This window comes from Mycotypha africana, assembly GCF_025528875.1.
Source record: "Mycotypha africana strain NRRL 2978 chromosome Unknown BDF20scaffold_2, whole genome shotgun sequence".
Lineage (NCBI taxonomy): Eukaryota > Fungi > Mucoromycota > Mucoromycetes > Mucorales > Mycotyphaceae > Mycotypha > Mycotypha africana.
In genome coordinates this window covers 2,193,640-2,216,119 of record NW_026515726.1, presented here as the reverse complement: position 1 = coordinate 2,216,119, position 22,480 = coordinate 2,193,640, and the positions used below count along the sequence as shown (strand labels likewise).

General features: G+C 38.2%; 12 protein-coding genes across 12 annotated transcripts; 5 read left to right on the top strand and 7 right to left on the bottom strand.

The window, feature by feature from the left end:
* Positions 1 to 84: 84 nt before the first annotated feature.
* On the bottom strand, positions 85 to 1,260 carry BDF20DRAFT_832957 (uncharacterized protein; the record flags this gene model as incomplete). Its single annotated transcript, XM_053078592.1, has 5 exons — positions 85 to 162; positions 317 to 401; positions 480 to 556; positions 696 to 804; positions 1,124 to 1,260. 5 exons carry the CDS (start codon positions 1,258 to 1,260, stop codon positions 85 to 87), a joined length of 486 nt encoding a protein of 161 aa, XP_052939442.1.
* Positions 1,261 to 1,460: 200 nt separating this feature from the next.
* Positions 1,461 to 2,110, top strand: BDF20DRAFT_304726 (Spt4/RpoE2 zinc finger-domain-containing protein). Its single transcript, XM_053075156.1, has 2 exons — positions 1,461 to 1,584; positions 1,694 to 2,110. Exons 1-2 carry the CDS (start codon positions 1,519 to 1,521, stop codon positions 1,976 to 1,978), a joined length of 351 nt encoding a protein of 116 aa, XP_052939441.1. The 5' UTR covers positions 1,461 to 1,518; the 3' UTR covers positions 1,979 to 2,110.
* Positions 2,111 to 2,359: 249 nt separating this feature from the next.
* Positions 2,360 to 3,929, bottom strand: BDF20DRAFT_853673 (uncharacterized protein). Its single transcript, XM_053080146.1, has one exon. The coding sequence runs from the start codon at positions 3,890 to 3,892 to the stop codon at positions 2,501 to 2,503; it is 1,392 nt and encodes a 463-aa protein (XP_052939440.1). The 5' UTR covers positions 3,893 to 3,929; the 3' UTR covers positions 2,360 to 2,500.
* Positions 3,930 to 5,929: 2,000 nt separating this feature from the next.
* Positions 5,930 to 6,879, bottom strand: BDF20DRAFT_970128 (uncharacterized protein; the record flags this gene model as incomplete). The annotated part of the gene is made up of 2 exons (XM_053085008.1): positions 6,805 to 6,879; positions 5,930 to 6,740 (listed from the first exon to the last, which is right to left on the bottom strand). Exon 2 carries the CDS (start codon positions 6,551 to 6,553, stop codon positions 5,930 to 5,932), a length of 624 nt encoding a protein of 207 aa, XP_052939439.1. The 5' UTR covers positions 6,554 to 6,740; positions 6,805 to 6,879.
* A 2,508-nt stretch (positions 6,880 to 9,387) lies between these two features.
* Positions 9,388 to 11,087, bottom strand: BDF20DRAFT_853664 (TLC domain-containing protein). The gene is made up of 7 exons (XM_053080145.1): positions 10,826 to 11,087; positions 10,605 to 10,762; positions 10,387 to 10,492; positions 10,238 to 10,318; positions 10,051 to 10,165; positions 9,929 to 9,967; positions 9,388 to 9,834 (listed from the first exon to the last, which is right to left on the bottom strand). Exons 1-7 carry the CDS (start codon positions 10,985 to 10,987, stop codon positions 9,686 to 9,688), a joined length of 810 nt encoding a protein of 269 aa, XP_052939438.1. The 5' UTR covers positions 10,988 to 11,087; the 3' UTR covers positions 9,388 to 9,685.
* Positions 11,088 to 12,237: 1,150 nt separating this feature from the next.
* Positions 12,238 to 13,354, top strand: BDF20DRAFT_904856 (ribonuclease HII; the record flags this gene model as incomplete). The annotated part of the gene is made up of 4 exons (XM_053083089.1): positions 12,238 to 12,304; positions 12,392 to 12,606; positions 12,676 to 13,006; positions 13,269 to 13,354. The coding sequence occupies 4 exons, from the start codon at positions 12,238 to 12,240 to the stop codon at positions 13,352 to 13,354; spliced, it is 699 nt and encodes a 232-aa protein (XP_052939437.1).
* A 370-nt stretch (positions 13,355 to 13,724) lies between these two features.
* Positions 13,725 to 14,891, top strand: BDF20DRAFT_832951 (spermidine synthase; the record flags this gene model as incomplete). Its single annotated transcript, XM_053078591.1, has 4 exons — positions 13,725 to 13,803; positions 13,898 to 14,036; positions 14,125 to 14,179; positions 14,277 to 14,891. 4 exons carry the CDS (start codon positions 13,725 to 13,727, stop codon positions 14,889 to 14,891), a joined length of 888 nt encoding a protein of 295 aa, XP_052939436.1.
* A 140-nt stretch (positions 14,892 to 15,031) lies between these two features.
* Positions 15,032 to 17,235, bottom strand: BDF20DRAFT_304185 (uncharacterized protein). The gene is made up of 3 exons (XM_053075154.1): positions 16,540 to 17,235; positions 16,209 to 16,307; positions 15,032 to 16,086 (listed from the first exon to the last, which is right to left on the bottom strand). The coding sequence occupies exons 1-3, from the start codon at positions 17,037 to 17,039 to the stop codon at positions 15,393 to 15,395; spliced, it is 1,293 nt and encodes a 430-aa protein (XP_052939435.1). The 5' UTR covers positions 17,040 to 17,235; the 3' UTR covers positions 15,032 to 15,392.
* A 23-nt stretch (positions 17,236 to 17,258) lies between these two features.
* Positions 17,259 to 18,494, bottom strand: BDF20DRAFT_910608 (uncharacterized protein; the record flags this gene model as incomplete). The annotated part of the gene is made up of 4 exons (XM_053083725.1): positions 17,259 to 17,459; positions 17,520 to 17,941; positions 18,014 to 18,115; positions 18,188 to 18,494. 4 exons carry the CDS (start codon positions 18,492 to 18,494, stop codon positions 17,259 to 17,261), a joined length of 1,032 nt encoding a protein of 343 aa, XP_052939434.1.
* A 118-nt stretch (positions 18,495 to 18,612) lies between these two features.
* On the top strand, positions 18,613 to 19,836 carry BDF20DRAFT_853643 (methyltransferase TYW3-domain-containing protein). Its single transcript, XM_053080144.1, has 2 exons — positions 18,613 to 19,138; positions 19,217 to 19,836. The coding sequence occupies exons 1-2, from the start codon at positions 18,710 to 18,712 to the stop codon at positions 19,685 to 19,687; spliced, it is 900 nt and encodes a 299-aa protein (XP_052939433.1). The 5' UTR covers positions 18,613 to 18,709; the 3' UTR covers positions 19,688 to 19,836.
* A 147-nt stretch (positions 19,837 to 19,983) lies between these two features.
* BDF20DRAFT_904850 (GTP-binding nuclear protein GSP1/CNR1) lies at positions 19,984 to 21,130 on the top strand (the record flags this gene model as incomplete). Its single annotated transcript, XM_053083088.1, has 5 exons — positions 19,984 to 20,032; positions 20,110 to 20,184; positions 20,343 to 20,460; positions 20,554 to 20,695; positions 20,861 to 21,130. The coding sequence occupies 5 exons, from the start codon at positions 19,984 to 19,986 to the stop codon at positions 21,128 to 21,130; spliced, it is 654 nt and encodes a 217-aa protein (XP_052939432.1).
* A 677-nt stretch (positions 21,131 to 21,807) lies between these two features.
* BDF20DRAFT_813442 (ubiquitin-60S ribosomal protein L40) lies at positions 21,808 to 22,390 on the bottom strand (the record flags this gene model as incomplete). Its single annotated transcript, XM_053076877.1, has 3 exons — positions 21,808 to 22,091; positions 22,186 to 22,232; positions 22,335 to 22,390. The coding sequence occupies 3 exons, from the start codon at positions 22,388 to 22,390 to the stop codon at positions 21,808 to 21,810; spliced, it is 387 nt and encodes a 128-aa protein (XP_052939431.1).
* Positions 22,391 to 22,480: the final 90 nt, after the last annotated feature.

The window sequence follows — 22,480 nt, the reverse complement described above, 5'->3', positions numbered from 1 at the left end:
TATTTCCTTTCTGACGTGGCAATGTGTAATCGAATCGCTCTTCCAGAATCAAAGTGTTATAAAAAGTTACATGCTGCACTGTGATCAACCAACTTGGAGATACAAGACAGTCAAGGATGCCTCATTATTGCGAGAAGACTGCTGACTTGCCATACCAATCACCTGTAACAACCCCACAATTTTTTTTTACACGTGACATCTTCACGGCTCAGTGTAGCGCATCATAGGGCATAGAGTAGATTTGTTAAATCCGTGAATTTCATCAACCAAACATTGGCATATATTTTTTATTTATAGCCAGCTAATCATAGTTTACTACAATTGCTACAGACTTGTGCTTGATGTGTGTAGTTCGACCTTTCTGCTGTATTAAATTATGAAAAGCGGCTGATCTTGCACGTCTAAATGGAGAAAAAAAAAAAAAAAAAGAAGAACATGGTATATTTAGCTAGTACTGGTCAGAAAGAGATTACTGTTACAATGTCCCCTTGAGTTCTTGTGAGCGCAAGGAGACATAATCAGCCTTACTTTCTTTACCATATAAATGCTCAAGGGTCTAAATTTGCGTATACCATGTTGTCCTCACCTAAATGTTGGCGTTGCTTTTATTGATCAAGCTGTCAACGAAAACTATAATAGGTGTTTTGTCTTTATCAACACCGCTCTCAGATTTGCCTCTGTTCCCTTTCCTTTACAATATCAGCCCGTTTTTTAGATTGTAACGCGATTGCAATTCGCCCATTATAGTGGTTAGGAAACAAGTCGACAATATTTCCATGATCTTCGAATCTAGAGAACTTGCGCCTTTACGAAATTGATACCAATTAACATTTTCAATGATCTTTACTCTATAATCTATACTGCTACTTTGTACCCAAAAAGTGTAATATCCAGCTATTGAGATGTCGTGGAACCTGATGTTCATTTCAATATGTTACAGAACGTATCAATCCTTCCAAGATCTACTAGGAAACATCGAACGTAATTTTGTTGCCTCATCGTCAGAGATTTGATATAAACCAGCATTACTTCATTTGATCGCTCTTTACTCTTGCAGGTTGACTGATTAGTGTGTATAGATAAGAGCCTATCACGCCACGACTGCCCGCAGATGCTTCCTTACTTTTTCCATAAAGCGACATTTATCACAGCATTCAGATGCCTTACAGTGACATGAGATTGATGATTCATTAAAGTTTCAGGAGGTTGTTCGACAATGATATCCTCTGATTTAAACTTCGAATTAAGTCGATGAAGCATCTAACACTGTATTAATTGCATTATATATCCACGGGATAACTTTATATCACTGGCATCACAGCGGTTACTATTTGTTGACATTATCCCAACAAAATGCATAATTGTCTCCAAATTAAGTGCGATTTATTCTAGATTTGCTTCTCCCTGCGCAAACTGAAAGTTACCAGTAAGAGTATTTAATGACCGCTCCTTTTTTTTTGAAGCGTTCAATGGGCACCTCCCACAGGTCCTTTTATTCTAAACTATACCAACCAAGCAATGTCACAGATCTTACCACTTGACAAGAAGCAACTACGTGCATGTTTACTATGCTCACTTATAAAGGTAATAAGCAGTAGACATCACTGCTGACGATCTTTTGTTTTTGTATTTTTCTTTGTTCAAGATCGTTCTTATTGATTGAAATTTCTTGTTTGGAAATGGATCTCTTTAGAATGCTTCACAATTCCGAGCCAATGGATGTGAAAACTGTGACGACATTTTACAAATGAGAGGTAGCATGGATCGTGTCTTAGAATGTACTAGCCCAAAGTTTGAAGGTTGCATTACGTCCATGCAGCCCGAACACAGTTGGGTAGCTAAATGGCAGCGTATCAACAAGTTTCACGAGGGTATCTATGCCATTGTTGTTTACGGAAGGATACCAGATGATGTGGAAGATGAATTGGACCGACGTGGAATAACTTTCAAACCAAGAGACGGCAGTGTGAAAGAATAAGTCGTTAGATGAAAAGACTTACCTCTCAATCTCAACTTCTCCTTCTATCACACCCTTTCCAATTTTTATTGCTCTATATTATAGATGAACTTCAGCATACAATTTCAGTTGTTTTTAGTACCTATGTCGCCCCCCACCTCCATCTCCCTTCCCCTTCCCCTCAAAACTAACTGATTGCCTCACTTTCGAACATTTATCATTTTTACTTTTGTCATTCAAGTGTTTTATAGACAAAATGGATCGAAGTAAAACTCTTATTTTATTCATGTTTCAGGCCAAAACTTTTCTATATAACTGTAAATAGCGTATTGTTTACCCAACGTATGTTTGAATGAGTAAGAAGATGAAAAAAATAAAGCAAATAAATAAGTAAACAGTAAGAAAAAAAAAAAAAAAAGAAAGAAACGAATGCATGGTCAATCTGTCTAAATGTAGCATTAATTGATGTCTTTAATTTTTGCATAAAAGACATACTGATGTTGCTGTAAGTGTGGTGTTTTTGTGTTTACTGTAGCTGTTGGTTTATTGCCAATGATTCTGTTGTGTAACAATATCATTTTCAACACGATGGGGTTCCTTAGTGTCATGAGCAGATGGGGAGGTACTCGTAGAAGCCACGGTATCTGGATAGCGGTAAAGACGGAATTCTTGATTGACGGGGCATTGTGGATGACCATGGTCCAAGCTGCTACTACGGCTACTACTACTGTGGCTGTGACTCATACTGTTGCTACTGCTAACATGGCTATCGGAAGCCTCCCCATCCATTGTCATTCCTCCTTTTTCTCTTCTTCTTTCATGTACCTTTTTATGCTGAGTCAAGTTATCTGATCGACTGAACGCCTTTGAGCAGCCGGGATAATGGCATTTGAATGGCTGCTCATGCGTATGGATGCGCATATGTCTTTTCAGGTGTTCTAGACGTCTGAACATTTTACCACAGTTGAGGTGAGCACAAGCATGAGGCTTTTTCTGCGCATCCTCTTCTTTTGGCGTTAGTCTCATGGCATCCGTGTCCGGGGCAGCATTACTAGCGATATATCCACGTGGATGATACGTAGTGTGGTAAAAAAATGCCTTTGTTGAATCTTTTACTTTGATGATAGTAGTCGCTTTATCTGGAACACTACTATCGCTCCTGTTTCTTTCGGAGGGTGTTTGTCCGATCTCTGTCAATTGTTGTCGCTTGATCGCTTTTCGTTCGTGGGTGCGATAATGAGCGTGGAAATTATCCGATCGACTAAATCGTTTACCGCAGCCAGGGTATGTGCAAACATGAGGTCTTTCGCCTGTATGGACCAACATATGCCTTTTTAAATGTTCAAACCTTTTAAAGCTCCATGTACAATCGCGGAATGCACACATGTGCTTGTTATTCCCAGCATGATTCGTACGGGTGCCCTTTGATGTCGCCATGGTCATCTTGTTATAATGCTGCTGTTGCTGTTTTTTGCCCTTCGTGTTCAGAGAAGCCGTCGACCGGCCATTATGATTACTGTTAAAAGAAATGGTCATCGCTACTGTCGGCGTAGTCGGTGATACGTCATCAAAAGTAGCACTAGAGGTTATAGACGGATTCGTAGCGCCTGTGATAGTAGTTGTAGTCATGATGGTCTGATGGTTATATTCAGTTTTCACAGGTGTTGAATTTAATGCTTGTTGTTGAGTGGATGTTTTGTCCAATGGCTGACCTGCTACTGCCGTTGCTGGCAGAATTCTTTGGTGATATTGATGTTGAGGGTGAATTATATGTAGTCTGTGATGCTGCTGATAATACGGTGAATGAGAGTGAGGTTGTAGACCTAAATGTTGTTGTGATTGTTGCGAAGGATAATGATAACCAGCAGTAACAGAATTTGCTTGAGGCTGCTGCTGTTGTTGTTGTTGTTGTTGTTGTTGTTGCTGCTGCTGCATCCACAGCTGGTAATGTTGCTGAAAGCTGTAAGCATGCTGCTGTTGCTGTTGCTGTTGCTGTTGCTGATGATGGTTGGCTAGTGGATACATCGATACCGAGGGCTGTTGCTGCTCACTATCTCGATTGGTGGTGTTACCAGTATATGTCTGATGGTAATGGTTAGCTGTATTACTGGCTGTATTGGCCATGTCAAATGAACGTATCCTTTTGTCCAAAGGATGTTGTTGTTGAGCAAGAGCAGGTGTTAATGGTGGCGATAAAACAGTGGCCTTGTTGCTGCTACTTTCGGGAGTAGTATTTTCTGTTCGTGGATGTGGTTGATCCATACAATAAGTGGCTGAGCTAGTGTTAATAGCACTGGAGGACATGATAAACATGTATATGTATATCTATTTGAATTAGTTGTTGAAATAAAACTTGAAAATAGATGGAAAAAAGAAATATGATTGTAGTATTAAAGTACGCTATGTAGAACCTTAAGGAATGAATGCAATCGTTTAATATGTAAGAAAAAAAAAAAAAAAAGAAAAAGAAAAACCAACTTGAAGATTTCCTTATTTTTTTCTTTGAAAAAAAAATGAAAGCTCTTGTCATGCATTTGAATCTTCTTTTTCTTTTTTCATGTATGTAAGATTACAATCTATTTTACATAGCTACTGATCTACGGATTGTGGGTCTAAGTCATTTCCAAAATTGGTTAAATTTATTTTAGATACCCAGCAGCAACTTTACATGTATGCATATTGGGATGAATTCTAAACAATCTGGAACACAGATAACAAACATTGGAGTCAAGCATGGATTAGTACTATATACGTCCTGACTTATTATTTGCAGGCCCAGTTTACAATGTATCTCTGTAGACGATGTAAGGAATTTGGATGATGTTTGTAATTAGTTATAAGTTGTAAGTAATGTTCTTCATGTAAGAGAAAAGATTAAGGTTTGCTTGTGCAGACGGCTCTTTGAAGTATAGAGTTGGAGGTAAAATTGACTCCTTCTTTAAACTAATGATAAAGAATGCTTATGCCATCAGCGAAAGGCAAATCTGTACGAAATGAATGCTTTTAGCATCTTCTTTATGGACCCCAAAACTGAGAAAGTGGATATAAAGTTTTCTATAAAGCCGAAGAATTGTTAAGTAAGTGTAATATAAATTTGTAAAAACAACAGTACTCATGCATTCTCAAAAATCTTTAGAGCAAAATATCGACTGCTTAGAAAACCATAGGTCTAGTTTCTATTTCAAATTGAAGGCGTCTCAAAGCTATGCAGAACATGATGAATGGATATTTATTGCATTTTTTTAATACTAATTTGAATGACAGAAGGCAGGTCCAATACGCAAGATGTATGAGCTGTTTTCAAAGCGAAACGAAGAATTGCTGGTCTTTATGGATCTTCTTTCTTCGATCCTCTCCTCCTTTATCGAAATCTTGCTTTTTTCTTTTGTCTCCTGACGATCAAAAATAAGTTGAATTTCAGTTGAATCCGATTCTACTGTTTTTTTCGCTTGACTTTCGCACGAAATGGCTATTAAATTGAGATTATCTTACAATTAAATTCAGACTAATTTAAAAAATTATTTAGATAAAATGTATAGTTTTTCAGATCATACCTTTTCTGTCCAAATGCTCAATGCCAAATTCGACGGAACTGTATCCAAACGTATACAAGTTAAAAACGTAATGAAAAACCTCAACCTGTTCTCTGTAGGTGTTTCCAGGATACTTTTGGCTCGTTATAATAGACAGCGTTTTGTGGTTGATATGGATATGGCGCCATTTCAAAGAGGGCATTGGAAACAAAGAGAAAAGTCCTGGCTTTTTTTTGCTCGTCTGTAGTAGCTTCGGAAATAGACAACACCTTCTGCAGCATCAAGCCTAACGCTGGTAGGAACATAGACCCGTTGGCAGTAAGATTTTCTATGTTCGGGATCGCGGGCAGTACGTCTTCAACAGCTTTGCATATGGCATTAGCCTCCTCTAACCGCTCCAAACCGGCCACCCCGTTTGGCCATTCGTAGTCCCCCTTCATTATCTTTTTGAAGCAGTATTCGTTGACGATTCTGTCGATTTCTCTTTTCTTATGCTCCTAGAACATAAAATAAACAGAACTTCGTGAGACACTCTGCTACTACAGTTGTTATGGATGCGATCATGACTTACAGGGAACAGATGCTTCAAACATGTTCGAGCGTAGTGCTTGAGCCTATTTTCAAAATTCTCTAGTATAAAGTTTGAATAAGTAGTGGCCAGTGTCACGCAGGCCGCTGCCAGCGAATCGCTGTATCCTTTCATGGGATGTGTCTTCAGACTGTAAACGATTGTAGGAAATTTGCTTTTAAAGTCATCAAAGGCAAGCGTGACCGACATGTCCATGTATTGTCGATTTCTGACCCGCTTCCCTAATATAAGCTTGCAGATGCTGTACCAGAAGTTCTGCTCATAAAGGTATGGGTGACCAGTCGTTGTTTCGTAGTTATCAGTAATGTAGTAGTTCACAAATAGTTGGGCTCTATACACCACTTGACGGGTAAATTCTGCTAATTTGATGATGTTTTCTGTAGCGACTTGAGCAAACGCTGGTCTCATCAGTGTGGTTAGAAGCAGCTTCCTGCTGTAGACTTCATGACTCGAACAGCTGGCGGAGCAAGACATCCTTTGGAGGCTTGTAGTTCAAGCATAGTGGTGAAGATGATCTACTATGGCCTGCTTTACCGCAAGAGGAACAAACAACGTCTTGTTACTGCTCGTTTCTTGCTGCCTTCCAGCTTCTTCTTTTTTCCTCTAGCCTTTGCAGCCTTAGTCTCGTAATCATCCTTCGCTCCTGCTTTTCTTTTTTTGGCTTTAAAACGGGTAGGGTAAGAGATCTGTTTACCTTTCATTCAGAAAGTGATAACACGGCTTTCATGCATCGTAAAGCTGGCATTTGTAACTTTTTTTTGTTGATATGACCAACTTCTCCACAGTCCTTACAAATTCCTACATTCGTAAGGAGTATTGAATTGTAAAACTCTGTAACTGAACTAGTTACAGACGATCACACTATGACTGTTTGAGAGAAAAGGCAGCCTGTTTTGAACCAGATACGGAGTAGTACGACACAGCCTGTGCTTATATCAATCGAATAGTACGTTATCGTTCAGAAGCTTATGAATAAGAAGTTTCCTGACAATGTATGGTCTCCAACATTTAAAGAATTTATAATGGTAGAAAAACAGATAGAAACGGATACCATGACCATACCTCACTTATTAAATATGCCATCAACAAAAGCAGATATAGGCCGCTTTTTCATCCATCTTATTTACCAGTTGTTGATCCTAGAAGTAAGCGCTTGGCTAAGGATAAAAATAACACCAAAGGCACACCATTAGACAGCAATAAGCTCTTACACCACGTATTGTGCAAGCCTGCAAAACGTTTATTCCTGAGGATTGTAGGGTTTAGATCAGGCATGCTGAAGGGAAAGATACGTACAGAAAGAAGAGGGCCTAAGATAGTTTATTGAAAGTTTTTTTTTTTTTTTTTTTTTTTTTGTAGATTATTTTATTCAAAAATAAATAAATTCGTCAAACATCTCTGAGGGATGGGGCATGGAGAAGAAAAAGACACTTTCTGTGGTGGGTAATTAATCTAAGGCAGCCGCTTCCAGCAAGAGCTGTGAAGAAGACAGGCTCAATGAATTAACATTGTGAACTTTACTAAGGATGGATTGGCGGAGGGTGTCAAACGGAATGGCATACAATATCATTCGAAAAAATGATGTCCATATTTCCCAATGGATATTAAAGCAGACGGTGAAAAATCGAGACTGTTCAGACGAAGGTAGGGATGGGTGGTGGATATACTGAAAGTGTCCGAATTTTGGAAATAAGTTATCGAAAAATAATTACTTGGATTGTCTGAATTAGATTATTGAAAAAATCCAAGTTTGATAGAAGAACGTCTAAATCAAAACCGAAAATACTGTAGTTATCCTTTTGACCTCCTTGAAAGCTGTTATAGCGGCTATCCCACCTTGATTGTTGATTGCAAGAACAAATACTTACTAAATTGATCGCACAATTCCTTGAAATGCAAGTCAATGAATTAAAACGAAATATGCGATTAGAGTCGCTGTGCATTGACGTGGTATTTTCTTAATGAAATGTAAGGCATCTATCTAATTTTAAAGCCGCCCATTTTGTAAAAATTTACGGGTTTAGTATAGAAATACCGTTATAAAGAGATTTAAGGCACATCTTCAGAGTAGAGAAAGAGAAATGTTGACACCATGAAGCATGTGCATAAAGGAATATCTAAAGAAACTGGACCGATTGTAGCAAGAGAATTTATATACCATTTTCATTAGAAAGGAATGTATAACATTCATAGACTAGTCAAAGCTTTCACTTGATAATATGGCTATATTCATCAAAAATGGCCAAGTGGTGCTAACTTGCAACTTTCGTATCTCGGTTTTCCTGAATGGATCTATACGCGACAAACCAATAGACAATCTTGTCCTTCTCATCCAATAGAAAACATTCATCAAGTAGGAAGAAGCACAACTCGACAATGTATCTCAAAATCAAATTAAATGATTCAACTTTTTTCGTGTGTGTATGTGATTGGATTGAGTTTTTCTGTCAGGTTTTTGTTTCTCTGTTGTTGCTGTTGGTCATCTTTCCACCTATATATTCAAACAAAAGCAAAGAGACACAAAATAGCTAAATGTATATAAAGCGGCAGCCTCCAGGAAATGTCAACTGTAGCCCTCATACGAAAAGAGAGCCATTCCGTAACTTTCTTCTAAAAATTGGTCGACAGACAATCAATCTTATCCAACAAACTAGCAAGCAATTTTGATCATTATCAAAGCTGATTGTACATCGCATACTCTTAACTTTAATATTTGCATCAATTGTAACGTCAGACTTATATGCCTTAAGATGAAAGTAACCAGAAAAGAGCCCCACAGGAAAAAGAAACACAATCCATCTACTGCCAGAAGATACTAGCTCTCTCTATTGTACTCAAATGGTGATTGGTGTATGGACCTTAACGTCTTATATTTACCCACTTTATCGTTGAAACGATTTCCGAAGGATATGTTTCTCCAGAGCAATGTCCTTCATTTCGTAAGCCTACGAAAACCAAAAGCATTGCTTACAGTTTCTTTTTCTTATTTATATGGATATAGAAGAGCTTAAAAACTTCTGAAATTCAATGTTGAGTCGCGAAAAGCACTATTGCAAAGATTATTTCATTATGCCCTCTAATTAAGTCAACATTCTCTGCGTTTTTTAATACTCTTGTCAATGGGGCCTTTTTCGGCTCTACAGACTATAGGAGAAGCAGCAACCCATTGCGTAATGTTTACGCTTCCACACTATGCTGCAATTATGCCAGTTTTTAATGGTATGCTTGCAGACTTCTATGACCTTATTTAGCGTAGACAGCAGATTTAGGCTTACTAGCCAACAACACCAAATCAATCTTTAAATGGGAGCGTTTCATAACTGCCAATCTCCACCACTAAGCATAGGTACAAAGAGGCTTTCAACTTCAAGTATTTGATACATGTCATATAGAACACCAGGTTTGATAAAATGAGAAAAGGACCAAGTAAAGAAAAAGTTTATTCTTGAAATGCTCATTATATGTTTGGAAGAAGGGATTCTATAGTACAGGCTGCTTTCAATTATGAATTTCACATTCATTGCTTCCATTTTGTACTTCTCCACAACATCTGTTGATATTTTTCAGGGGGGGGGTATCATCATCGACTGGTCGCTTTCGGCTTTCTTACAGTTGCTTGGCAGCGACTTCTGCTTTCTTATTGACAGCCGCATTCTTTGATGGAAAACGTTTACGTAACATGGCAATCATTTGGCTAAACCACCAGAAATTTAAGCAGGTTGTCACAAAATTGCCACCACCGTAAACAATCCAATCTAAATAGTAACAAAAATGCGTTTATGTGAATGGTAAGTATATGACTTTCTACATCCCGTTGCAAATCCAATTCTCTCCTGCTTATAAACTCACATCTCAAAGGAACACTTTCTTTTACTACATATATATCTCCTAGGAGTGCGGGACAAAGCAATGGGTTCAGATGTGTTAGTAAGAAAAATTGCCGACTTTGCGATGTATGCAAAAATACTCACTCCACATTTTATAGGACATTATTGTTCCAAACACAATACGTGCGCTGAAAAATGTCATGAGCAAAATAACTCCGTTTACGAGCTGGATTTTTGATCCCGTCCAGCCTAACTTATCCTATACAAACATATTGTTTCTGTTTAGATCCTCTTTGAACAGTATTCTACTTGTAACCTATGTCCCAATTACCATAAACCAATGAAAGTTGAGAAAGATCGTGCTGAGTTCATACATAAGGAAGATAGCTCCATAATAATTGACAAAAGGACGCTGAAATTATAGCAAAAGCACGTTAGTACGTCATAAAGTAGAACATAGCAACTCATCAAAGAACTTACAAAAGAGAATATAAAAACAGAAAATGAGGCAATGCCATGAAAAACCATGCTGATACCCTGATACTTGAGGAAATAGATAGCTACAATAGTATCCCACAAGAAGTAGCTAAAAGATATTAAAAGTTAGCCAACTGACTTTTCTCGCTTTTTGTTGCTTTTTGGCAATCCCTTCCCGTATCATTGTGCCCAAGAGAGGCATGTATCAAAAATTACTTTACCCACAAGAAATTGAATATATATCAGCGGCCCATTTGACATAACCAAATACTCTGTCTTGATGTAATGTGTTATCCATGAAGATGAAAAACGATCCCAGCACAACCACTAAGCAATGAACCGTGGATACAACGTGAATATGCCAATTAGGAGCATTATACTAGTAAGAGAATCAAAAAGGTTAAGCTAAATTCATAAGGCATTCATCTTATAAGTACTTTACGCCTTTAAAAAACTGAAATGTCTTTGGGAATAGCACCGGTGAAAAGACTCTAGATATTTCATAGGTGATCTGAAATATCACTGCAGAAGTCAATACGGCTTGCCAATGATATTTTAACGTGGACAACGAGAGTTGATCTAAAATTTGACCAAAAGTTTCCATTTTATAAGGGATTCAAAAGAAAGGAATAAGTTGGGAAAGAAGAGCAAATCTTTTATAATATACAAATTCATTCTGCATGTTTTAGAACAAAATATTCCAGAATTACCTTTTTTAAACAGCTCTTTTCTCTCATATGTTGTGTAAATTGAATCCCAGCCGTCCAGCTTGTACCTGTCTTTCCTACACGGAGACCAATACAGAGAGCCAAAAAAGTTCAACAGTTTTTGGGTTGAAAGTCGTAATTTAGGTATCATCACATGAGGAAACAGCAAAGATTTACAAGATATAAAGACGAGACGTTACATGCATTTGATCTCTTTACTGCTGGTTTCTTCACGCTGGAAACTGACTTTCTCTCATTTCTGCTACCCAAATGGAAGATGCCTGACCCATTGTATCATCCCCAATTTAAGATACACTACCCTTATCCTTCTTTTCGCGGGAAAATGCCATTTATAGAAGCCATACATTCATTTCTTCCCATCTTTGTAATTAGGAACAAGTAAGAGTAATTCACTGTAAGAGCCAAGTTGTAGCATTACATCAGTAAAATAGGTAAACTTGTTCATTTGACAGGAATGACATACGAAATACGATATGCCAAGCAAAAAGGGATACTAGTCCACATTTTTCATAGACTGGCGGAACAGTACGAAAAAAAACCCCCTAAAATAGAATGCGGGTAGGGCAAAAAAAAGGAGTTAACCTGGAAAAGAAAATAGCTTTTTTTTTATATGTATATCTATCTCATTCGACTTATTCAGAAAACTGGTTCAATATGAGTGAACTAAACGCTTGCAGCAATGGAGTTATCATTGGGGTCTCCACTCACAACTGTACAACTGTTACCCAGACCCTTCTGACTGTTCCTTTTCATGATTTGCTTACATGATCCATTCGAGCTGAACGTCACGAAGACACGCTTTTTCTGTGAAAGAAAAAAAAATAAACGTGAATTTTTCAGGAAAACCCAATCTTTTTTCTTGCGTGTTCTAACTCAAAAAACCAAGAAAACCCAGTCTTTCATCGATCTACCATTCACCTCTACAATGTCATCATCTATAGCTGAAATCACCAAAGAAGAAGACAATGTATCCTTTTTACTACCTTCTGTCAAGGTACCACTGACCAAGTCTCATATGTACACAAATCCAGCACCATCACTGGCAGCAAAGGATACGTTAGCTGAGAATAAAGAGCCTTGGGTTCTTGGTGTAGATGAAGCCGGCAGAGGCCCTTGTTTGGGCCCAATGGTGTATGCCATCAGTTTCTGTCCTTTATCTAAACATAAACAATTCAAAGAACATGGTTTTGACGGTAAAATCAATTGAGCAAAGTCCGTAGCAACAATTGTATCATTTTTTAAGGAGGACTACAGATCCTAATTGACTTTTTCTGCTATAGACTCAAAAAAACTGACAGAAGAAAAACGTACTGAATTAGCGAAAATGATACAAAAAAATAAGGATTGGATTGGATGGGCAGTCTATGTTTTGTCACCACAGGATATTTCTGCGAATATGTTCAAAAGACCTGTTTATAACTTGAACGAAATGGCCCATGATGCCACCATCAAATTGATACAACACGTAGTTGGACTGGGGATAGATATACAAACGGTACATATTGATATAAAAATGGATTAGCCCATACAGGATCTCATATTAAACCACGGATGAAATGAATAGATTTATGTCGATCCAGTGGGCCCAAGCAATACCTACAGAAAGAAACTTGAATCTTACTTTCCCAATGTTGAAATTATCGTCGAACCTAAAGCAGATGCTCTTTACCCAATTGTTAGTGCTGCCAGTATCTGTGCGAAAGTGACGCGAGATCAATACATGCAGCACTGGCAATGGACAGAGCCCGGTCTCATCGACTTGTCTAAAAAGTTTGGATCTGGCTACCCATCCGATCCAGCAACAAAGGAGTGGTTGAAGACGAATCAAGATGCCTTCTTTGGATTCCCTAGCATTACTCGATTCAGCTGGAGTACCATCATCAAGCTTATGGAGGGTAGAACGAGGACAATATGGGATGATGAAGTGGATGAGGAAGGCGAACAGGAGCCTACTACAAAAAAAGCAAAGAAATTATATGAAGAGAAACTGGCCAAGAAGGAAAGAAAACGACAGAAAGAAGCTAAATATAACCATCATAAGAAAAGCAGAATCATCCGTCAATTAGGCTTGGAAACTTCTGATTTGTTGTTGTAACGAAGAACAGTTGCCAATATAAAGATCCTGCACTTCTTGCTTCCATATCTTTATCTTCAAAGTGAGAGAGCCTTTTCCCATGTCATGTCTCTTGAAATACGAACATGCGGCTCTCCGATGGCTGAGAAAAAGTACTTCAAAGCCTTAAAAAAGCCTACTACAACGTATGTATCACGAAGCTTCCTTCATTGGTTACGATAAGAGCGGGCTCCATTATTGACTAAGAGCATGTATATTAAAAAATCTTTAAGCGGTGAACTTGCTCTGAAATCCTCGAGATGATGCACAACCTCTTCCAAAGAGGAAGCTCATTGGAGCATAATTAACAAAAGGCAATATATCCAAATTGTCTAACAGTAAGCAGAGTACCCATTTTGAAAAAAATGTGCTCGCTCTGGAAGTCTATGAAGACATGAATTTAAAAAAAATAGTCACAGCAGGAAGAAAAAATATTTTAAGAAGGGTTTCTCTCTTTCTCTTCTCTTCCACTTATACTTAGTTTCACACGCGAGGTTATAATGTCCAACGCACCCATTACTCATCCTTGTATTGAAAATGGCTGGTTCATGGAAAAGAACGACCAATGGCCTGGTCAAGGTAATTATAGAAGCGGCAGAGTTTCAAGTAAAGAATCTTTTAGTATCCTGTTCAACTTATAACGAACCTCTGTTCCGAAATGTCAAAAATATAGCCATGTCCTTGAAGGTCGAAGAAGTTCTTCACCATGAAAAATCCAAATATCAGGATGTTTTGGTCTTCCAATCTTCCAACTACGGCAACGTTTTAGTTCTTGACAATGTTATTCAAGCTACTGAACGTGATGAATTCTCGTAAGTTCAGAAGGATTTCTTTGTGCGGGAGAATGGGATAGAAGGCTGACGTCCTTTCTATGCACTGTCATATTGCTTTACAAACTAGTTACCAAGAAATGATTACTCATCTCGCCATGAACTCTCACCCTAACCCTAAGAAGGTAAGTAAACACGCTGTTATTATGCATGTTTTCAATGGGAGTAGAACCTTTAGAAATGAGAAAATGCACTAACATGCTAGTATGACTTTTTGTGTAGGTTCTCGTTATCGGTGGTGGTGATGGTGGTGTTCTTCGTGAAGTTGTCAAGCACGAAAGTGTTGAAGAAGCCGTCCTTGTTGACATTGACGAAGCTGTTCCTCGTGTGTCGAAGAAATACCTTCCTAACATGGCCATCGGTTTTGAACACCCCAAGGTCAAGGTTCACATCGGTGATGGTTTTGAATTCTTGAAGGACAAGACCAACCAATACGATGTCATTATTACCGATTCCTCTGATCCTGATGGTCCTGCTGAATCTCTCTTTGGTGCTGAATTCTTCCAACTTCTCAAGAACGCTTTGACTGAGAAGGGTGTCTTCTCCACCCAAGGTGAATGTATGTGGCTTCATCTTCCTCTCATCAAGAAGGTCATGAACTTCTGTAAAGATCTTTACCCTCGTGTTGAATATGCCTACACTTGCATCCCTACTTATCCTTCCGGTCAAATCGGTCACATCATCTGTTCAAAGGATCCCAATGCTAAGTTGAGAGAACCTCTTCGTTCATTCACTCGTGAACAAGAAGAGAAGCTTTTGCGTTATTACAATGCTGATATCCACAAGGCTGCTTTCGTCTTACCTCAATTTGCTAAGAAAGTTTTGTATGAACAATAAAAATGTTCAAATGAAGTAGTATATTATGGTATTACGTGTAAATAGGTAGTAAGTACCGGTAGTTTTTTTTTTTTTTGTATAAATAAAATTGTATTGTAGCTTAATGAAACAAACATCACACTATAACTGTTCTATTTTGGTTGTAGTCATGTATTCTAAGCGATAACACTCATTTAACAGTAAAGCTCATTTTCAATTGGGATGAATTTATTAAAGGTAGTAAAGATATCATTCTTGGACCTATCATGGGCATTCTGTATAGAAATGGTAAAGAATATGTCAAAAATGTGTATGTAAATTAACGTAGGTTCAGATGCGTATAAGATTGTGTAAGATTGTTTAGGAGAGTGTATCAATTGAAGAGATAGATATATATATATATATATATATATACACTTTGTCTTTTCTTGGGTTTTTGGTTGTATTCAGTTTCCATACATTGCAAATCATTTTTGTAATGTATTGTCATGAATTATAAAAATCCCTGCTGAGAAAGCTATTTTACGCAGTCTCTTCTTTCTTTTCGGTGGTGGCCTCTGCCATAGCTCCCTCTTCCTTTGCTGCTGCTGTTGACTTTTTCAATTCTTGTAATTTTTTACATTGTTGCTTGTGAGAGACTTTGTAATCGGCGACTTGGCATTCACGGGAACAATACCAAATGCTTCTGCAAGCACCACAAGCCATCAAAGGAGCGGAGTTTTCCTTACCCTTGGCATGAGTGGCAGCACAATGGGAACAACGCTTAGGGTTGGGAGGGAAGGATGTGTTTAAAATACCAGATTCAATCAATTGTTTCATCTTATCATCGTACTGTCTCTTGGGTGCATAAACGGCAATCAATCGTTCAGCTTCCTCGGGTGTTTCGTGAGCCAAAATAGCTTCACGTTTTACTTTGCTCAAACCAGTGTGGGCACCAAATAACTCGAAGAATCGTTCTTCAGTCTTCTTGGCACGCTTATAGTATTCCTCAGCTTCAGCTTTACGCTTCTTATGATTCACTAAAGTAGAAAGAGCGTAGAGAGCGTGGATGGTATCATTGGAATCAGGACACCCCTTTTCAAGGTAGGTCTTGTAGTTCTTGATAGCATTTTCACGTTGGTTATCCATGGATAGATAGACAGAGCCAAGAACAAAATAAGCCAAAGAGAAGCTAGGGTCTTTCTCAAGAGCCTTTTCTAAATCCTTAATACCTTGTCTATAAGAGAAAAATAATAAAAGTAACTTGTTAGTACGATCACTGTGTAGCACATAGCCTTTCAAGTACATAGTCTGTGTAACTTCTGCATTACACATATAAAAGTTTGTTAGAAAACGTACCTTATTTTGCCTAAGGAAAGGTAACATGAGGCACGCATGTAGTTGACACGGGAAGGAAGGTCAGGGTAAGTGTCGATAGCCAAAGTTAAAGTAGTGATACTAAATGATGTAAAGGTGTAAACAAAGGGGTCGAAATATTTGTCAGGTTAAGGAAAACACGTAATGAGCAAACAACAAATATAATTTTCACACACAAATGCACGAACAGGATAATGCTGCAAAAACACAAGCAACGCATGCTTCTACCGTTTTCCTGTCACCCTCCTTGCACACACACTACACACACGCACACACATATACACGCGACTCCTCGCTAAAAAAGTGTACTTACCAGTGTTTGAATTGTTTGCCAACCAACAGAATCCAAGCAGAGAACAAAAGACTGTCCTTCACGAAAAATCCTTCCTTTTGTTCTTCCGGCAAGTCTTTCAAAAGCACTTTTTCATATTGTTGACCCAAGATAAGTATACGTTCAGACATAGGAGCTGCTCTATCATCCATTAACCAAGCCGCAACCATAGTTTCAGAAGCTTGCTTGATATCGTCTTCATGCTTTGCCAAAATGTCATCATCCAAAGTGCGAGGAATACTCATACAGAGTTCATAACCTTCACGGAACTTTTCCTTGGCAGCTTTGTAGTTAGTGGCATCAGGGTCATTAATTTTATCAGCGTTACCGCGGGCTTCTAATAAATCGTAAGGGACGATACGGGCAGAGCTCTCAATGAAACGATCTTGATAAGGTTGTTGTTCATTGGCATCTGTGGTGGCAACAGTAGTGTTGTCGTTGTTAGCAGCGGCAGGAGCAGGAGTAGTAGCAGCTTGAGTCATTTGATATCAATAAATTAATAATTTAAAAGAGAGAAAGGAAAAGGAAAAAGAATGCGAAGAGCACGAAAACTAAATGCTTTTGAGCTATTGACTAACGAAAAAGTGCCCTGTAACACCCCAAAGAAAAAGCCAGACGGTCCCAATTTTAGCCAATCAGCACTTGACGTGGCACTTCTTATTTTTAGAAGGCGTGCGCCTGATTTTTTTTTTCTGTTTTATTCAAATGAATTGATTTTTTGCCACGAGCAGTTTTAATTGAATCAATAAAACTTGGTTCCGTTTGTAAAATTCAATTTTGTTGACGGTATCATCTTCCACAACCACCTGGTAGTTCTTCAATGAGATAGTGTATGCACTTTTCTTATTGATAGTAAGGATGATTTCAGTCGTTGTTAAGTCTACTGTCCAGTTATGAGCATTCTAATGCAGGGTTAGTAAAAAATAGAAAATTTTCAACTTAAGGGGAAAAATTCGCCTTACTTTGTCAGGCATCGGGAGGATGATACATAGGATATTTTCCTCAGGTTTCACTTTAAATTCAGGTCGGCAAGTCCAATTTTTAGATGAAAGAGTACTCATAGTCGATGTAGTAGATACTCCAGAACGTAAAGTAGCATTGGCAGTCGTAGCATCCTTGGCGGTGGGATGACTTGTACCCTTATTAGAATCTAATTCTGTTTGAATAGCTGTCATTAAAGACGGTTTTGGTAGCTTTAAAAAGCGACTGGGTATCGCGCCAACGGAAGGCAATGCTGGCATGGTAAATTCTCTGCTTAATTCAACTTGTTCCATATCTTCCACGTATTCCATACTCAATTCTAATATGTATAACCGGTAATCGAGATCTTTTTCACTTCGTAAATAAGGCTGCGTATTGATGCAGGCATCCATAATTAAGGCATCTACAAAAGTTACCATTTCGGATCAGAAGACCGCTCAAAGGAGGATAAGCTTTATACGATAATTATATTCACCTGTATCATTGGATGTAGGTTGACGTCTCAGCATACTTAAGGGTACGCGATAAGTGGCGTCCGGTTCTGCATTTAATGCTTTCTGTATATCCCTTTCATTTGCTATCGGGGGAGACGGGATAGCTGATGCATGGCAGATATTAATGTACACTGTCTTCCCAGTTTTATGCTTACTGCTATTCCCGCCCAATGTTCTGACAATCTTTGTTTTACATACATAGCCCGGTTGGGGTTGTACTTTTATGGCCTGGAAATCTTGCTTCGACGCTTGCTGTAAAAACTCATTAGCAAGCTTGTCGAATAGCTTTGGATCGTTCGCCACTTGTGATGCAATGTGATCAAGTAGAGCATTTTGCTCCTCTTTTGTAAGATTATCAAAAGTTTTTGGCTGGCATTGTTGCTGTTGGTTGTTATTGTTGTCACTTTCTAAAAGAAAAGGGCTGTTAGCCTCACTGTCATCGATGAGTTCCAGTATTGCCATTCAGAAGTGCAGGTATATTTCAAAAGGACAAAAAGAAACTCTCAAGACGTTCTCTATTTTTTTTATTTTATTTTATTTTATTCTTTTTTTTTTTTTTTTTTTTTTTTTTGCCTTGATTGAAAAATTTAAACAATTTTTTTCTTATATCAAGTTTGTCGTTCTTTTCGGCTTCAACTCCACAACGAAGGACGTCAACAGACATACAAACTGTCAACATGTCAACAAACAAAGAGTTTAACGTACGCAAAGAACAAGTTATCAGCTCACTCGTAGAGTATTTGGATCCTGAAAAGCGGGACAAATCGCCAAAAGGGTTCATCGATGAACCGATTTTGGATTTAATGCATGTCATTAACCAACATCCCGACTACTATACCACCAGCAGTTGCTCCGGTCGAGTAGCTATTTATTGTGACGGTACGCAGCAAGATCCTGAAAATGAGCAAAGGAAGAAACGAACGACGAAAGGTGGTACATGGCTTTACGTGAGTCACGATCCTATCCAGTTACCAGCAGCTATGGACAAAGATTGGGTACTGAATACGATATTCAAAAACAAAAAAGTAATTTTGACAACGCAAACAGCTGTAGAAAATGTTGATTTGGAAAAGCAAAGATTTGTATATTTTAAATTCGAGCCTTTGGTAAGCTCTCATTTATTCATTTCACTCTATTCTAAACCGTCATGAAAGCGACAACCCACATCTAACGATCTACTTTAGATTCTACATATTGAAGCCTCAAGCCATAAAACAGCAATGCAACTATTAAATATCGCTAACCAAGTGGGCTATCAAAACTCGGGTATTACTCCTTCTTCGCATCGACATATGCTGTCTATCAAAAGCACATTGAAAATCGACACACCTATTGCTTATGTCGACGAAGAGGGAGAAGATGAAGAAGACGTGTTTTACTGCTTTGTCTCACCAGAATATCTATGGTTATTGTTGATGATGTCAAATCAAAAGTTTGAGCAGAATATACAGCGCATGAAAGTATTTGAAGAACGCATGAAGGCAGAGTTGGAGAAAAAGAACGATGAGTTCATTGAGACGGAAACAAAGGAGGAGCGTAAACAAAGAAAGAAGAAAGAAGGCCTTTTACTACAAAAACAGCAACGAGAACAAAAGACACAAAACATAGAGACAGAAGATGTGATAGATACACTAGACTCCTTATCCTTGCAATAATAAAAATACAACTTTGGATTTTTTTCCTTACTGAGCAATCGTAAATAGCCCAATTTTAAGCCCGGCTTGTGGAGCTTTAATTTTACGGCGGGCTTGTTTCGTCTTCTGCTCCCTTTCCTCAGTGCGAATCCTTCCTTTTTTCTCTTTAAAGTTATAATTAATATTATAAATAAGGTAAAGAAAGCAATCCAGCGTCATATCACTTTGTAGATAGATTGTCGATGGCAATATTTTGAAGATGGATGGATGGTTTAAGCAACAGCTGAATTAATACGCGTTTGACTCGTTTATTCTAGATGGCGGAACAACAGCAACAGCAACAACCTACATTTAAGCTCGTTCTCGGTAATTACTAAATGTTAATTCTCAGCCATCATGCCCTATTGTACTCATTCAATTCAATTCACTTTGATTGTTTATAGTCGGTGATGGTGGTACTGGTAAAACCACTTTCGTCAAGCGTCACTTGACTGGTGAATTTGAAAAGAGATATGTTGGTAAGTTTTTATCTAATTTATGCCTTTTACATTTCTTCAATTGGTGATTACGCGTCACCCTTTCAAGCCTACCCCCAACAATTGAAAACACATCATCATCTGGTACTAAAATGAATTTCGTGCGCTCACACAATACTTTCTGTTGCGTTTACTCTTAGCCACTCTCGGTGTCGAAGTTCATCCTCTTACTTTCCACACCAACTTTGGTGCTATCGTCTTCAATACTTGGGATACCGCCGGTCAAGAAAAGTTCGGTGGTCTCCGTGATGGTTACTAGTAAGTTTCATCTGGCTGCAAAAGTCTATGACAAGTTGAATGATGACTGAAAGAATGGGAAACTGATCAATTATACTTATTCTCGTAAAATAGTATTGGTGGCCAATGTGCTATTATCATGTTTGACGTCACTTCCAGAATTACTTATAAGAATGTTCCCAACTGGCATCGTGACCTCGTCCGTGTCTGTGAAAACATTCCTATTGTTCTTTGTGGTAACAAGGTTGATATCAAGGTAAGAAAAATTCCAATATTTTCAATCCAATACACACTATTTCGAGAGAGACAGTAGAGCAAGGGCACGGATGTTGAGATAGGGAGGGGGTTGCATATGACGTATATCCACGATAAGTTGACTTACCCCAACAATGTTACCTATCATTTCGTCGAAATCATATAGGAACGTAAAGTCAAGGCTAAGACCATCACTTTCCACAGAAAGAAGAACTTACAATACTACGATATTTCCGCCAAATCCAACTATAACTTCGAAAAGCCTTTCCTTTGGTTAGCTCGTAAGTTAATTGGCAACCCTAACTTGGAATTCGTTGCTGCTCCTGCTCTCGCTCCTCCTGAAGTTCAAGTCGACGCTCAATTGATGCAACAATACAACAACGAAATGGAAGAAGCTGCTGCTCAACCTCTTCCTGAAGAAGATGATGACTTGTAAAGAGAAAATCAAAAGAACCGAGAAAGAAAGTTGATATCTTTATTCATCATTAAATTTTTTCTCTACATCTTTTCAAACGACTTTTTTTTTCCTTTTTTTTTTATTTTCTTTATACAACATTATTAATACATTCGAAAGAGATTACTGCGCTTCGGAGCAACGCAAACCGAATTTTACCTGCAAGACCCATATCACTCTCACTCACAACTTTCCCTTCCATTCAGTTTCCCCCATTTTCTTACATATAAACGGTATCCAAAATAGTTTAAAAGTTTTGCTTTTCCCATGTTTATTTGTAAATATTTCAGTGTTTGTCTTCTACCCAGTTACAATGAAACGGTCGGATGTAGCTGTGCATTCTTTTTTTCGCTTAAATGTTCAAGCGCATAAACGCATCGGAAAGTATCTCTTTTTACAAAAATTCAGATGATGATTCTTATACACATGTATCTGCAAAATTGAGTGATTTTTACCGATATTTTCGGGTCATCATCAATTGTGCACTCAATCGACACCCGTGCATGCAAAAAAAAAAAAAGGAACAAGTAAATGTTTGAACATAAGCAAAATCAATTTATTAATAGAATTGCTTTAAGCAGAAAGACGGAAAAAAAAGCAAGTTCTTCTTTGACATAACTGAAAGAAAAACAAAGAGTTGACGATAACAAGCGGTTTGCTTATTTGAGCTTCTTCTTGGGACGGAGTTGGTTGGTATGACCACACTTTCTCTTACGGCAGTTAGTGGCACGAGGAGGAAGACGAGCATAACACTTACGACAGATCATCTTGTCGCAGTTGTACTTGGAAGCCAAAGCCTTGAGAGAGGGTTCGATGATACCACCACGAAGACGGAGGACCAAGTGAAGAGTGGATTCCTTTTGAATGTTGTAGTCACTCAAAGAGCGGCCATCTTCCAATTGCTTACCAGCGAAAATGAGACGTTGTTGATCGGGAGGAATACCTAAATTATATACACAAAACCGACTGGTTCAGTTTTTTTTTTCTTTTGGCTTTCTCATCAAAATGCCGTCTTTGATTGACGTCGATGAATTTACCTTCCTTATCTTGAATCTTTTGCTTGACATTGTCAATGGTGTCGGAACTATATACAGAAAACAACAAGTTGTTTGTCGTCAATGTCCCAAACTCAATGTTGATGTGAGGCAGCTGCCCATTGCTGGCTGAACAGTATTGAATAGTTTACCTTTCGACCTCCAAAGTGATGGTCTTACCAGTCAAAGTCTTTACGAAGATCTGCATGTTTCGATGTAAAAACTAAATAAATGGATAGATGGATGGTGTATCGATAAGTATCATTGTTGCATGTAATCTATTCATTGGTGATGGCAT